This window comes from Phalaenopsis equestris, unplaced genomic scaffold (assembly GCF_001263595.1).
Source record: "Phalaenopsis equestris unplaced genomic scaffold, ASM126359v1 Scaffold000041, whole genome shotgun sequence".
In the NCBI taxonomy this organism is placed as follows: Eukaryota; Viridiplantae; Streptophyta; class Magnoliopsida; order Asparagales; family Orchidaceae; genus Phalaenopsis; species Phalaenopsis equestris.
In genome coordinates this window covers 615,347-629,941 of record NW_018164483.1, presented here as the reverse complement: position 1 = coordinate 629,941, position 14,595 = coordinate 615,347, and the positions used below count along the sequence as shown (strand labels likewise).

The 14,595-nt window shown below is 35.8% G+C and overlaps 1 protein-coding gene across 1 annotated transcript in view; it reads right to left on the bottom strand.

Moving 5' to 3' along the window:
* Positions 1 to 12,376, bottom strand: part of LOC110019058 (probable receptor-like serine/threonine-protein kinase At4g34500) — a 13,266-nt gene extending 890 nt beyond the window's left edge. The window contains exons 1-6 of the mRNA XM_020716592.1: positions 11,574 to 12,376; positions 10,206 to 10,310; positions 9,988 to 10,110; positions 9,386 to 9,556; positions 9,096 to 9,225; positions 8,808 to 9,017 (exon numbers count right to left, since the gene is read on the bottom strand). Coding sequence (XP_020572251.1) covers positions 8,808 to 9,017; positions 9,096 to 9,225; positions 9,386 to 9,556; positions 9,988 to 10,110; positions 10,206 to 10,310; positions 11,574 to 12,076 — 1,242 coding nt within the window. The 5' untranslated portion in view covers positions 12,077 to 12,376. The remainder of the gene's footprint in view (positions 1 to 8,807; positions 9,018 to 9,095; positions 9,226 to 9,385; positions 9,557 to 9,987; positions 10,111 to 10,205; positions 10,311 to 11,573) is intronic.
* Positions 12,377 to 14,595: the final 2,219 nt, after the last annotated feature.

Below are 14,595 nucleotides of genomic sequence, written 5' to 3'. Positions count from 1 at the left end.
CCCGGCTTTGTCCCCTCCCCTGCCCCTCTCTTAACCGACATTACTTTCATACCAATGTATGTTGAATGCCCCCCATGCCTCATGCCTCACGCCCGTGCACATCATGTGCCATTTATAGCTCGCTACATAAAGATTTTCCTGCGCCACAACTTCTACTACTACTGCATCCAATGCTCGAGCCCTAACTACCCACCATCAAGCCACTTACATGTCCAACAATTTGTGCGCGCTTCCTTCATAATGTTATGACCAACTTACCAAACATTGGTACAATTTATAAGACATCAACTTCCATGAAAATATCCTTTTATTTGCTACCAATACTTCCAAGGCATCCTTTTCTATATGTATACTGTAGAAGATCTCAAGCATCATCTCCTAAAACTTATATAATCCTGTCTACTCCTGTTCAGCATCCCGCTGAGATTATGACTTCAGATCTAAACCTTCCTATGATGCTTACTGTGGTACAATGAGATAAAGAAGGCATATCTAAAGCCTTATTATGCTTATTATAACACATTTATTCTCCCATGGTTACATTTATCTATGTTTTTTTCCCCCTTTTATAATCATCCTATACATCTCTAAATAGGCATTGTTATTCAATGAATATTATCATCCAATTCTCTCCTCGGCAATGGTAACCCCAGTCATTGGCACACAGATTTTTATTATGGCTTCCTGATAAGATAGGTGACCTTCACCAAGATGAGTTTGGAATGGCAAAAATTGTGATGGTGTTGTAGATGCGTTAGTCCAACTCAAAAATAGATGAACTATAAGATTGATGTGCAGTCTAGTCTACATATAAGTTTGAAACGAAATTCTAATAACAAACCTCTTAACTAAAAATCCGTCGAGCTTACCAGGTTGAAACATTTGAGTTTCAGGGTCAAATCTGGCCTAAGGACTAATTATCCAATTTAAAATTGGATTGACTGATGGTTTGACCATGCTGACAACCCTTAAATGAAAGACATTCAGTATACAGATAGCCCCCGGGAACCTTCAGCAAATCACAACAACACAATTACTCGCCTACCCTGTCCACTGTGTATGCTGCTAACCTCTCTTCCATTGATGCATGGAAACCAGCATACACAACCGCTTTGACAATTCTTACTCTAAATGTTGAGTAGAAGATCAAAAAAAGCCTACCTGAAGAAATGCTTTATTCACTTTTGGATCATATCATTACGCTTCTGCTATTATTAGAATGGAGGATTTAAATTTTAATGTACGCTCTTTTAGAAAAGAAATATACGAACCAAAGAGAAAACGATCCTGGAGACATTTGTTTGAAAAATGCATTTAAATATGCATGCTTGAGAACAGTTAAATGGTGAAATTAAATGAAAGCTTTTTTTAGATGGGCATCTATGTAGTCTTACAATAAATCCTCATTATAAAAATACAAATGGTTTTGCTTAAAATAATGTTGTAGGATATATGCTGTCAAGATATAATACTATTGGATCAAAATTACTGCAAAGAGAGAGATTTAATACTAGAAAAATACTTGAACTTATAAAAAAGAATATGGAAAGAAAAAGGAATTTCGTATGTCATGGGAGGGATTGAACCAAAAGAGACCCCTTATTAATTTTATAATTGTTTCAAAAATTAACTAATGTTAAGTACATGTATAAATTATGAAAGAAAATATAATTATAGATTCTTTATTTATACTTTGATTAAAGAAATGATAATGACAATTGACCATTCAAATGTTGTTCAAGTAAATACTGATAATGCTCCAATTTGTAGGATACCAAGTTTGCTTATTGAGCAAACATGACACTTAGTGTTGTGCATATCCTCATCCTGCCAAAAATATTTATGTTTATAAAAATATTTATGTTGATGAGATCACTTACAATAAATTTAATTGGATCAATTCAATTGATGGAGATGCTTTATGATAAAAAATTTTATTAGTCATCCGATGAGGGTTTTCTATTCTCGAACAATTTCTCCACATGGAATGCTTGTTTTGGCTACAATTTGTTTTCCTCTAAATATTGTGATGTTAAGAAAGCTTAAACAATTTTAAAATATATTTCAGATAATGATGATTAGTGAGAAATTCTAATATTATCATGAGAATGATGCTGAAATGGTAAGATTTGTGAAACAAAAATTATTAGATGATTAGTGGTGGGATAAAGTCCATTACATTCTTTCTTTTACTAGGCTTAGTTAAAATATGCTCAAAGTTGTGGATATAGATTACTTGTATTTGATTTATGAGATGCGGATTCAATATTATTAAAAGTAAAATAAGTAATTTATAAACATGAAAAAATACCAAATCATGAGGATTTAAGTTTCTAATTTGTTACTTATTTCATTTTGAAGGATAAGTGGATGAAAAGTGACACATCTTTATATTGCTTGGCTTACTCTTTAAATCCAAGGAAAATTACATTCTACTCAGAAAGATGTGAAAACATCAAATTTCAGAAAAACTTGCTTGAAACAATATTTTTCAAATAAGAAAAGATAAATATAAATATGGTACTTACAAAATCCTTTGGATATCTCGATGAATTTGAAGATTAATCTTTGAATCTATTCGTGATAGGAAGATGATGGATCCAAAAATGTGATAGTTGATTCATGGAGCATCATCAATTCTCTTTAAATTACTGTCATAAGACTTCTTAGTTGAGGTTTTTTTTCCCCTTATTATGTGAAAAATTGAAGCATGCATTCATACAATAAATGATGAGAATAAAATCACTCCATTATAGCTAAAGATTTAGTTTATGTGCGTACCAATCTTCATCTCATATCAGGAAATATCCCATATTATATGGAAGATGATAACAAAATGTAGGATATTGTAAGAGAGAGATTAAGTCCCTCAATAATATGGTAATTTTAAAGATATAGAATTTTTTTTTCTGGACCAAAATTAGAAGCTTAATGATGATAAAAACGGAGAAAGTTGTTATGATTGTGATTAATTTTTTAGCAAAATCAAATAATGATGAAAAAAAAGAACACAACAAAGATCACATCAGAGTGGACACAAGTTTATGATTTAATGATATCCAGCTGTGTTCACAACTGTACAAACCAAATATTCCAAAAAATTTAAAAGAAAAGTACAGCATAAATGTTTTATAAATAATAAGATAAAAATAAAAATATCACTTTCCCTATGTCAATCACTAAGAAGGAACGCAATCACCTAATATGACAGTAGGGTTGAATGTGGAAAAGAAAACAACGATTGGGAAGGGAAGGTGGCACACCAAAGCTCTGTGAGTGCAGGGGAGAGTTCCATCGAACTCTCATTTGCCCGGTTCAAAATTTTCAGGGCAAGGCGGAAGGCTTATAAGGTAAAATATTTAAATATTTAAGTTATTAATAATAATTAACTTAAATTAAATTATGAAATATAAATTTTAATTAATTCAAATAATTTTCAGAAAATCCTAATGTTTGACATAAAAAATTAGATTTTAACTGAAGAAAATGATAATTTGATATCGTACAGGTGGGTAGTATACTATTATTTATAATAGTTTTACTTATATACACATATCTTTACCATCTTCCAGTGTTTTTTTTTAAATGCAAAATTTAATATTTCTTTTAAATGTTAAATGCAAGAAAAGAAATAAAATGAAGTATGCATGCAAATGACAGTCACCCTTAAACGGTACTGGCAGGGAAATACCATGTGCCAGTGCACGGAAATAAAAATGAAAATGAAAATAGTTGTCTGTCTTTATGATGGGTTGAAAATATTTTTTAAAAACACATGTTTAAATGGTGACTCCCAATAATAAAAAGTACAACAAAAATAAATGAAAATAAATGAAATTGTTTTCTCTTCCGCTTTTTTTAACTGGGCAAGGTCTTTTATTATTTACTGCTCTTTTACAAAGTAAAATGTGAATTATTGCAATTTAGAAATATTTGCTTCCTGAGTAGTGTTAACTCAAAGCTTTTGTTGCTAATATTTTACAAGAAAATAACCTCTATACTAGATGAACCACAAATAATATGTATCCAAAGGCCGAAGAGTGCAAACTGATAGATATTATATGTGGTTTTAATTTCTTTAAGATGTAAATATTTAAATATGAATAAATTGTTGAAATTGTGTAAGTATTAAAATGTATTTTTTTGGTAGAGGATGATAGATAATAAATTATAGAAGCTAAATAAAAGATGATAGATTGAAATTTAATTGAGTTATATAAAGAAATTTTTTTCTTTATATCTTAACAATTTCTCGCAAAAAAAGATATATTTTATAATATACCTATTTAGTGGTCAGTGTCTGAAACTCTCTTTACATCACATATATATCATCATTCATATATAATAACTGAGGTTATGAAAAAGCTCAACTTCATAGTAAATATTATTTTTGTAATTATACTGAAAATAATTTCTACTCCTTTCATTTGAAAAGCTTTAAAATATGATCTTCAAGCAAGTTGTGTATGAACCGATACTTGAGTTGAATGTGATTTGTTTGGGAATGAAAGGCAACATTTTTTATCAAGTGAATGACATTTTTACTATTACAAAATAGAGTGTTAGTTTTTATGGTTGGTTTAATTCTTCTATATAGCCTTTCAGTCAAATTAGTCTTTGTTGGTTTCAACGATTTTATGTATTCAGCTTTTATTGCTGATGATGTAATTATCTTCTGCAGCTATAAGTCCTAACAGACATAGGTGCCAAATGAGGAGTAAATATACCCCATAGTAACTTTTTTTTTGTATTTAGGTCTCCTCCTAGTTTAGCATCAACATATACTTATTATTTCAAGACATTCGTTCAAAATTTTATAAGTGATTAATTATATCTTTCAAGTACTGTCTGATTCACTTTATGATCTTTTCGTATTTCCTTGAAGTTAATATATTTTAACTAATAGCTCCCACCATATGAGGAGCATCTGATCATATGCAAATCATTACATGCATCAAAGAGTCAACTACTCATAAATGAACTTTAGCCATATAATTTTTATCTTCATTTGTGCTCTAGTGAAAGCTTGAAGTGACTTGTAAGTAGTGTAATCACTATTTTTTCTTTCATCATATTAGAACTATCAAAAATCTTCTCAGTGTATTGAGGCTACAATAAATTCAAAAAATATCTAAAGCTTTATCTTCGTCTACTCTCATTCCAATAATCTTTCTGGCTTCCCATAAGTTATTTATGTCAAATTCCTTTGATAATTAATTTTTACGATTATTAATGTTGTGAATTCTTGCCCCGCCAAATACCAAGAGAAAATTCCAAAGAACTTTTGCGACTCTTGATCACCAAGAACACAAAGAACCTGCAAAGCTTTAAGGAAATGGACAGCCTTTCAGTTCTTGTAGAGCCTTCAAGAAACGAACACCTGCATGCAGGTTGAGATCTTGTTACTCTCTCTTCAAGAACCTGGGCTGCCGAAAGAGGAGTGGGGAAACAGGGATAAGAAAACTGCAGGAAGAAAATGTGACAAAGACACAAACACAAGAACACAACAATTACGTGGTTCGGTCAATAGATCTACATCCATGGAGTGAATCAACTATCAATCCACTAAAGCAAATAAGAATTACAAGGCTTGCTTTTACAGTGAGGAATGGGCAATCCTCTTGATTTCTCTCTAAGACTCCTCCCTCAATTCTTGAAGCCTCTCCCCTTCTTCTTTTAGACTGATTTCCTTCCTCTTCTTGGTCTTCTTGGTCTGATTTCTATCTTCTTCCTTATAATGGCCTCTCCCCTCTACAAGCCTATCTTCTTCCCTTGTAGTAGCCTCCTCCCTACAAGCCTATCTTCTCCCTTGTAGGTTTATTCCTTCTCTACTACAAGCCTCTCCCTCATACATTTATAAATAGATGAGGCCCCCCGAAGTAGACCATATAAGCTCACAAGAAAATCACAAGTATGTCATTACCATAATTAAGAATCATATTATAACAATTCTCCACATTGACTCTTAATTATAAAGCTTCATAATAGAGATTCCCTCCACCTGTCCAACTGCACCTGCCGCGACTCTACCTGCGACAAAATTTGCGAACAATGCTGGTCGAGCACCACCTGTCACAATTGCATCTGCCGCAATTCCTGCAACAAACTTGCGAACACCACTGACCGAACACCACTTGTCGCAATTGCACCTGTCGCAATTGCTCCTGCCGCAACTTCTACAACAAACTTGCGAACTCCTGCCGCAACTGCACCTGTCGCAACTCCTACGACAAACTTGCGAGCTTCTGCCGCAATTGCACCTGTCGCAATTCCTCGTGCGACAAACTTGCGAACTCCTGCCGCAACTGCACTTATCGCAACTCCTCGTGCAAAAAACTTGCGAACAACGCTCGTCGAGCACCACCTATCGCAACTGCACCTACCGCAACTCCTGTCGAAACTGCTCCTGCCGCAACTCCTGCAACAAACTGCACCTGTCGCAACTCCTGCAACAAACTTGCGAACTCCTGCCGCAACTCCTCGTGCGACAAACTTGCGAACACCGCTCATCGAGCACCACCTGTCGCACAAAAGCCTCCAGCAAAAGAAATTCCCAAGAAAATTAGGAGGAAATATTCCTTCATGCATTCATTCCACAACAAAGAAATATCCAATATTTCCTTTCTTCAGCTGCAGGAGATTCCTCAGATTCCTTTTCTTTTTCCAATAAGGATCCGCACAAGAAATATTCCTCCCCTTGATGTGTTCCTCTACTTCCAGTCGAAGAACCAAGGAAAGAAAAAACTTCTTTCTTCAGCTTTCAAGAAAAGACCGAACCCTTCCTCCCCTGCGAAATTTCCTCCTGCAAGATTCCTGGCGAACCCTACCGCGATGCACCTCCTGTTGCGCGAACTCTTCTGCTGAGCCCGTGTCGAAGCCTCCCTGGCAGAATCGCAAGGCGAATCCTTCTGTCGCGCAAAACTCTCCGACTCTCCGAATCTGTCGCTGCCTGGTCCGATATGCTCCGCCTGTCCGCAGAACTACGGAAGCCTCTGTTCGCAAGCAGTCGTAAATTGCCGAGCGGGCTTCTCCTGTCGCGAGATAATTCCGCGATTCTGAATCGAAGCCCCCCTGTCGCGAATCCTTCTCCTGTCCGCAGTCTTCTTTGCCCGAACCTGCGGTTCCCGTAACTGCCGTCATCACTCCGAACGGCCGCCCAAAAAACTTCTTCTTGGGTCGAAGTCGTTCTTCTCGGTGAATTTCTCGATGTCGGATTTGGCGGTTGCCATTATCGTGGCTGAAATTCCCACAGACGGCGCCAATTATTGTGAATTCTTGCCCCGCCAAACACCAAGAGAAAATTCCAAAGAACTCCTGCAACTTTTGTTCACCAAGAACACTAAGAACCTGCAAAGCTTTAAAGAATTGGACAGCCTTTCAGTTCTTGCAGAGCCTCCAAGAAACGAACACCTGCCTGCAGGTTGCGATCTTGTTACCCTTTCTCTTCAAGAACCCGGGCTACCGAAAGAGAAGGGGAGAAATAGGGAAAAGAAAACTACAGGAAGAAAATGTGACAAGGACACAAACACAATAGCACAACAATTACATGGTTCGGTCAATAGACCTCGAGTGAATCAACTAGCAGTCCGCTAAAGCAAAGACGAATTACAAGGCTTTCTTTTACATTGAGGAATGACCAATCCTCTTGATCTCTCTCCCTTGAAACTACCTCGATACAAGATCTAAGACTCCTCCCTCAATTCTTGAAGCCTCTCCCCTTCTTCTTCTTCTTCTTAGACTGGTTTCCTTCCTTTTTTTGGTCTTCTTGGTCTTCTTGGTATGATTTCTATCTTTTTCCTTATAGTGGTCTCTCCCCTCTACAAGTCTATCTTCTTCCCTTGTAGTAGCCTTCTCCCTACAAGCCTATCTTCTCCCTTGTAGCCTTATTCCCCCTCTACTACAAACCTCTCCTTCATCCATTTATGAATAGATGAGGCCCCTCCAAGTAGACCATAGAAGCTCACAAGGAAATCACAAGTATGTCATTACAATAATTAAGAGTCATATTATAACAATTAATTTTGTTGAATTTGACATCTACAATCAATATATTATTAACATATAAAACCAAAATGATACAATCTTTTCCAATACCTTATACATTGCAACAATAATCATCAGTGCTGCTGTGAAATGCAATATTGTGCATGAATTCATCAAATTCGAGTGCAGCTTATTTCAAATCATATATGCCTTTATTAGGCTTTCAAGCTAGATTTTCTTGTTCATGTACGACAAACCTTGTCAGAATGAACCATACAGATACCTTCCTTTAGATTATAATAGAAAAAAAACACCTTGACATATTGCAAGTCTTCTGCAACTATCATACTAAGAACTAATAATATAATTGTTGCTTTAATCAAAGGAGATAAAGTTTCAATGAAGTCAATAACTTCCTTTCAATGGAAACCTTTCATCGAAAGCCATATATTGTACCTTTTTGCAGGCATTCTAACCTTTTTTATTTTATAAATCCTTTTCTTTCATAATGTTTTTTTTTTCTTTATGTAGCTTGGTTAATGTCCCCATGTTATGTTTTATAAAAATCGCTTCTTTTATTGGTAGCTCTCACCTACATGGATAATGAGCTAGTATAACTTCCACATCCATCAATAATCAACAATAATCTACTTTTGAGTTACAACTAGATATCAAACACACTGGGAATTAGGGTATATTTACTTCGTTAACATTTTCTCCTGATTAGTTTCTTTTCATGGAAGTAAGCTACACTAACCTTTCAGTTGAGCACAAACTAAAATATAAGCTATGCTATGTTGCAAGAGTTTACAAAAAAATTATACCAGGCGAAATGGGAACTCATCCCCTTCAAGCATGTGTGCTACTTGTCCCATCTTTGGTCTTTTTTGTGAATCCAAATCAACACAACGGAGGCAGACAAGCAAAGTCCTCTTCAAACCTCTTGGAGACGGCTGAATTTCAATTGATGGGTCTATAACATCTTCAACATGTTTAGTTCCAACCATTCCTCTAAACCATTCAACTAAATTCACCTGCATTGTTAATGACATCTATTAAGAGGATAGGTATGCCATGGCAAACTAAATATATTACTAGCAAACCATTCTCACCTCTCCAGCTGGTCTTCTATAGTCAACTGGGTTTCTTCCAGAAATTATTTCCATAAGTAGAACTCCAAAACTATAAACATCGCTGCTCTCATTAAGCAAGCCAGTTGAAGCATATTCGGGAGCTACATACCTATGATGCGTAGGTGATGGTATAGTTAAGAATAAGATAGTGAGAAGGTAAATCTGACAAAAAAAGGATGCTGGACTTGAACCACTTTTTGAGCAGTATTCATCATAAAGTTGGTAAAAGTAATCAAATTAGCGATGTGCATGGAGGACGTTAAACTAACCCAAAAGTTCCCATTACTCGAGTGGTCACAAAGTTTGAACCAGGTCCGAGGAGTTTGGCAAGTCCAAAGTCTGATACTTTCGGGTTCCATTGTTTGTCTAGAAGAATATTACTGGACTTTATATCTCTATGTACAACCTTGGGCTCCAAACCTTCATGCAAATGTGCTAATCTGCAACCAAAACACCAGTTCAAAAACATAAAAATAGCTTCACAATGTAATTTTGTCATCGTTATCATTATTAGCCTTATTCCAACAATTTGAATTTATCATTACGCAGTTGAATGGTGTATGAGTTGTGAAATGTATTTTTCACAAATTATTTTGAACCCATTTTAGCCATATAACTTTGTGTCTTCTCATTATCTTTCTAACCATTTGAATTTATCACGTCACTCAATGGGAGTATTTCTATCATTCGTTAATTTATCCATTTTAGTTTGTCACGTTCATTTCAGCATTTTATTTTCTGACACAACCAATTTAGATATTGATGACATTTTTATTGTCTAACATTCAAATCCATACAACATCACAGCCCTAATTTCAAATTTATAAAATAAAAAATAAAAAAAAGAAAGGAAAAACTCACGTAAACTTACCCTTTTGCTGTGCCAATGGCAATCTTCATTCTTACTTCCCATGTCAATGGACTAACGGGGCCAACATTTCCATGCAACCACTGTTCCAGATTCCCATTATCCATATACTCATATACCAGCATCCTGAAATCAAATGCGCACTGCCAATAATTAGCCAAATGCGACAAATCAAATGAATTTGAGGTTAGAAAATAGAATCTATAGAAATTCAAATGCACCTTTTAGGGCCTTCAGCACAATAGCCCACAAGACCAACGAGATTCTTATGTCTCACCCTTCCGATGGCTTCCACCTCCACCTTGAATTCCTTCTCTGCTTGACCCCTATAAAAGAAATTTAAGCCTTTGAAATCATTTTGTTCAAGGATTGCGAAGTAAAAAATGATTCTTAATATACATTAAAAAAAAAACAATAAATTTTGATGATGCTGAGAAGTACCATGCTTGTTGTAGACAAACCACCCCATCATCACAAGTCACTCAAACAAAATACAGCATTCGGATCCTCACCAAAACCTTACATTTTCAATCTTATCATAATCTCTATGCACAATCACAAGCAGAAGAAAGTAAATGACCAAGTAATGTAGAAAAAAATAAATTCAATTAGCTTATATTTACTTATCAGGCATGTTTCTACTCTCTGTTTCCTCAAAAAAGACATAAGCAGATCATTCTAGTGTAGTTTTCTTTAGGCGGTGTTTGGCTGCATCACAGATTTACGGTAAGTAAGATTTAGTAAATTCAATAGATCTTGATTCATCAAATCCATATTTTTGCAAAGAAACGCTCATGAGCCAAATCCCTTAGCTCCACCGGTGAATCGGATTTAATAAATTCGAATTTAACTAAAATTAGACTGAACTGACGAATATTTGATTTAATGGAACGTAGGATTTAAATTTCACATTTTTTGTGTTTGGCTAGATTTATGTTAAATCCAAGGCTACATTCGGCTAAGAGTATGCTACCAAAAGCCCCACTTAGAGTGAAAACAATAGCCAAACAAAAGAAGGATCAGACAATTTTTTTTAAAAAAAAATTTAGGCTATCAGGAGGGCCTTAATAAAACTTTTGAATTTGCTTTGTCAGCATGTTGTTTTATGGGTTATTTATCTACTATATTTATCTCAAAGCAAATTCAAGAAGATTAAAACTCGTGCTAAATTTTGATCAGGATACCTGATGCGGTTTCTTTCCTAGCACTAATTCAAACATGAGTTAATAGTTTACAAGTGCCGAAAATTTCCTACGAACGAAAGATCGCATAGATCAATCAATAGGACTTATTTCGGATAACAATCTAACCAATATCCAAGATAGACTGTTTGTCTGCAAAATATGATAATGCAAAAGCTAGATCCCTTGAATAGCTTTTTTACTTCAAATCTTAGACAAACAAAAATTAGCGAAGGGAAATGACGAAGAGTTCTTTTCATCACAAGTATGATAGATAAACAGAGCCCCATAAATAAAACTATAAAAAATAAAATTAATTAAGATCTGCTTCGAAACAGGAAGAAATTAAAAATCCAGTTTAAACGAAAAAGTAAACACCAAAATGGCATCAATGAGTCAGAAACTTACTTTTTATTCAATAGATTCTTGACGGCGACGACCGAGAGATCCGGAAGAACGCCCCTGTAGACGACGCCGTACCCCCCCTCTCCGATCACATTCCAATCGGCGAATCCACTCGTGGCCGCATCGAGCTCCGCAAACGTGAACCAACGCCCCCACCCAATTTGCGCGATCATCTCAGCCCCTGCTTTAGACCTAGAGCATTCTCCCACAACCACTTGTGTCCCCTTCTTCTCACTCCCTTCAAACCCCTTTCCTCCAATGCTTCCAGTTCCATCCAATCCTATATCTCCGATCTCCAACGAAAAGGCCGGGCTCAAGCCCGACGAGTGCTTCAACCGTGTCATCTTATGGCGCCGGCTAGTTGATCGGAGGAAGAGAAGCAGCGCCATAAGGACTCCTGTAAGGAGCGCTGCAACGGCTAGTGCGAGTAGAACGTAGAGGCGTAGACCAAGCACCGCCGTCTTCTCCGTGAGAATGTCACCTGATTTGTGGCCGCCGGCGCCCATTCCGGCCAAGCTCAGATCAATCAATCAACAATCACTGTATGCCAAAATTTGCCGGGAAAACGACGTTATGTTTCTGGTGAGCATGTTTCTTGAAGAGGAAGCGTAGTGTTGAAAGTTGAAACTGGAAGCTGGAGACCACGGCGATAAATGCCTCTATAATTAACTATAATTAGCGAAAATGCCACTGCGTTACAATCTTTTATTATTCGCTTTAAAAGTTGAGGGGGGGCGAATTGACCGGGATGGCCTCCCGGGCCCGGCAGATTCTTGTCGGTTTTTATTTGCCGTTGCGTCGCCGTCGGAGAGCTGCAAGGTATGGTATGGCCCAGTTAGGAAAGAGACCTGAAGATTGTCTTGGTGTTGCGGAGCTTGCGTTGCGGTGAGCAAGTGTGTTCTCACGGGAGGGTATCGGACCGCCTCGTCCTGTGGGGTTACTTTTGACATTTTGATGACATGATTCCGGCTTTTTAAACATATTTCTGACTATAACGAAGTGAAGTAGATTGGACGGAAACGGGACCGGACCCGCGGGGCCGAAGCCACGCTGCTTCAGATTTGTGTTAGGAAGACTTGGATTATTTATATCCTTTGGATCTGCATGGAGATATGTGATCGATGTGTGGGCACACATCTAAACGAGAATCCAACGGTGTAGAATCAAGTTACATTCTATGAAGCGAAGAACATCTGTGCCTTTGTGTGTCGTAGTTAATTTATTTTCAAGTTGCAAAGTTCGTGAGGTGGAGCGTACGCATGGTAGAACCGCATCCGCATCCGTGCATTTTAAGATATGAAGATTCACCCACATATGCCCCTTACTTCTTATTTATTTACATGCGTAACCCTTAAACTTTAATTTTTACATGTGCATCCTCTTATCTTTGTAAGAAAATATATATTTAACAATTTTTAATTAAAATAATAAAATTTTTGATGTGATCTGTTTAACCCTTAAACTTTAATTTTTACATGTGCATCATCTTATCTTTGTAAGAAAATATATATTTAACAAATTTTAATTAAAATAATAAAATTTTTGATGTGATCTGAAATTATTAAATTGTGATTTGTCTTTGAATCACTCCCAGTTAAGAGAAAGGTAATTGGAGAGATAAAGAGAGGTGAATGGCCAGGTGAGAAGTTAAGAGAGCTTTTTCCTTGTCCCCAACCAATGCAGAGCTGAGACTGAGAATCCGTAAATCTTTATTTTTATTTAATACCTCTTATTTATAGGGGTTGTAACATATTTATGTCTCTCATTCTTAAGTCTGTAGAAACATAAAATTATCTTCAATGATCATATTCCCACTAAAACATGTCTAAAACACATCGATAAAAATACTATATAAAATGTATACCGGGCGATTCCATAAAACCCAATTATATATAGATATACCAAATGTTTAAGAAAGACAAATCTAAAAAGAAATATATTAATTTCCTACTTATGATGCTCATAAATATATGTAAAATATGCTTGAAATATAATTAAATTTGCTCTACAATCAGATAAACTATTTGAATATAATACCTTTAATTTTTGTAAGTTAAAATTTTGCTCAAAACAAAACTGTTAAAATCAACAAATAAATAGAGCAACTAATCAACTACAAAATTTCAAAAAAAAAATAGTAAAGATAAATTAAACATGTAAAACTCACCATTTCTCAAAAATCAGATCATAGTGTGGCATCAATATATTATAGTAACAATCGTTACATACTATTCATTGATGTCATATTTGATCACAAGTAAAAAACTTTTAAAACGTCTGTAAGCGGTTTCCCATTTCAGTGCAGACACCTAGTTCTAGACGGTTGTGTAGTGCAACGCTAAGGGCATCCCCATAGAATCTAACATAGGTCACAAAAATTGACCTCACCATCTGAATGAATTAATGCCCATCATTTAAGTGGTAAACGTTAATTCAATCCTATGCTTGAAACTGTCATACAATATCTTGTAGTAATATAATAATTCACATTGCCTGATTGGATGAACAACATGCAATTCTCATTTTCCTATTACCACTAGTGGTCATATTAGGGTTTACAGAGTTCTGCCACTAATGTGTTGAGTTATGAAACCTATACCTAAAAGGGAATGTGAGCTTATTTGCTCGGATAAAGCAAACTGTTCAATGCATAAAAATGCAAAAAATGCACAATAAAGTGTCTTGAGGACTAAACCCCAAAGACACAAACTCAAAAGATTGACATGTGACAAACAAAATGTGAATGCAACAAATGCATTGGACATATGCAAGAAAATGCAACAACTATGACATGCAATCATACATGACACACAAAACCATATGTGACATGCAAGCATAAAAATCTCAATATAATCATACATGAAAAATATACTCACATAACTGAAATAACCTTTTCATTCCAGAGAAAACCCACCACAGTTCCACATAGGCGACACAGTGGTATTGGTCTTGTGACCTGGAGGAAGGTATGGTTGGTGCCTAGGCCCCAGTGAGGCGACCCACGACAACATCCACTGACATCTCC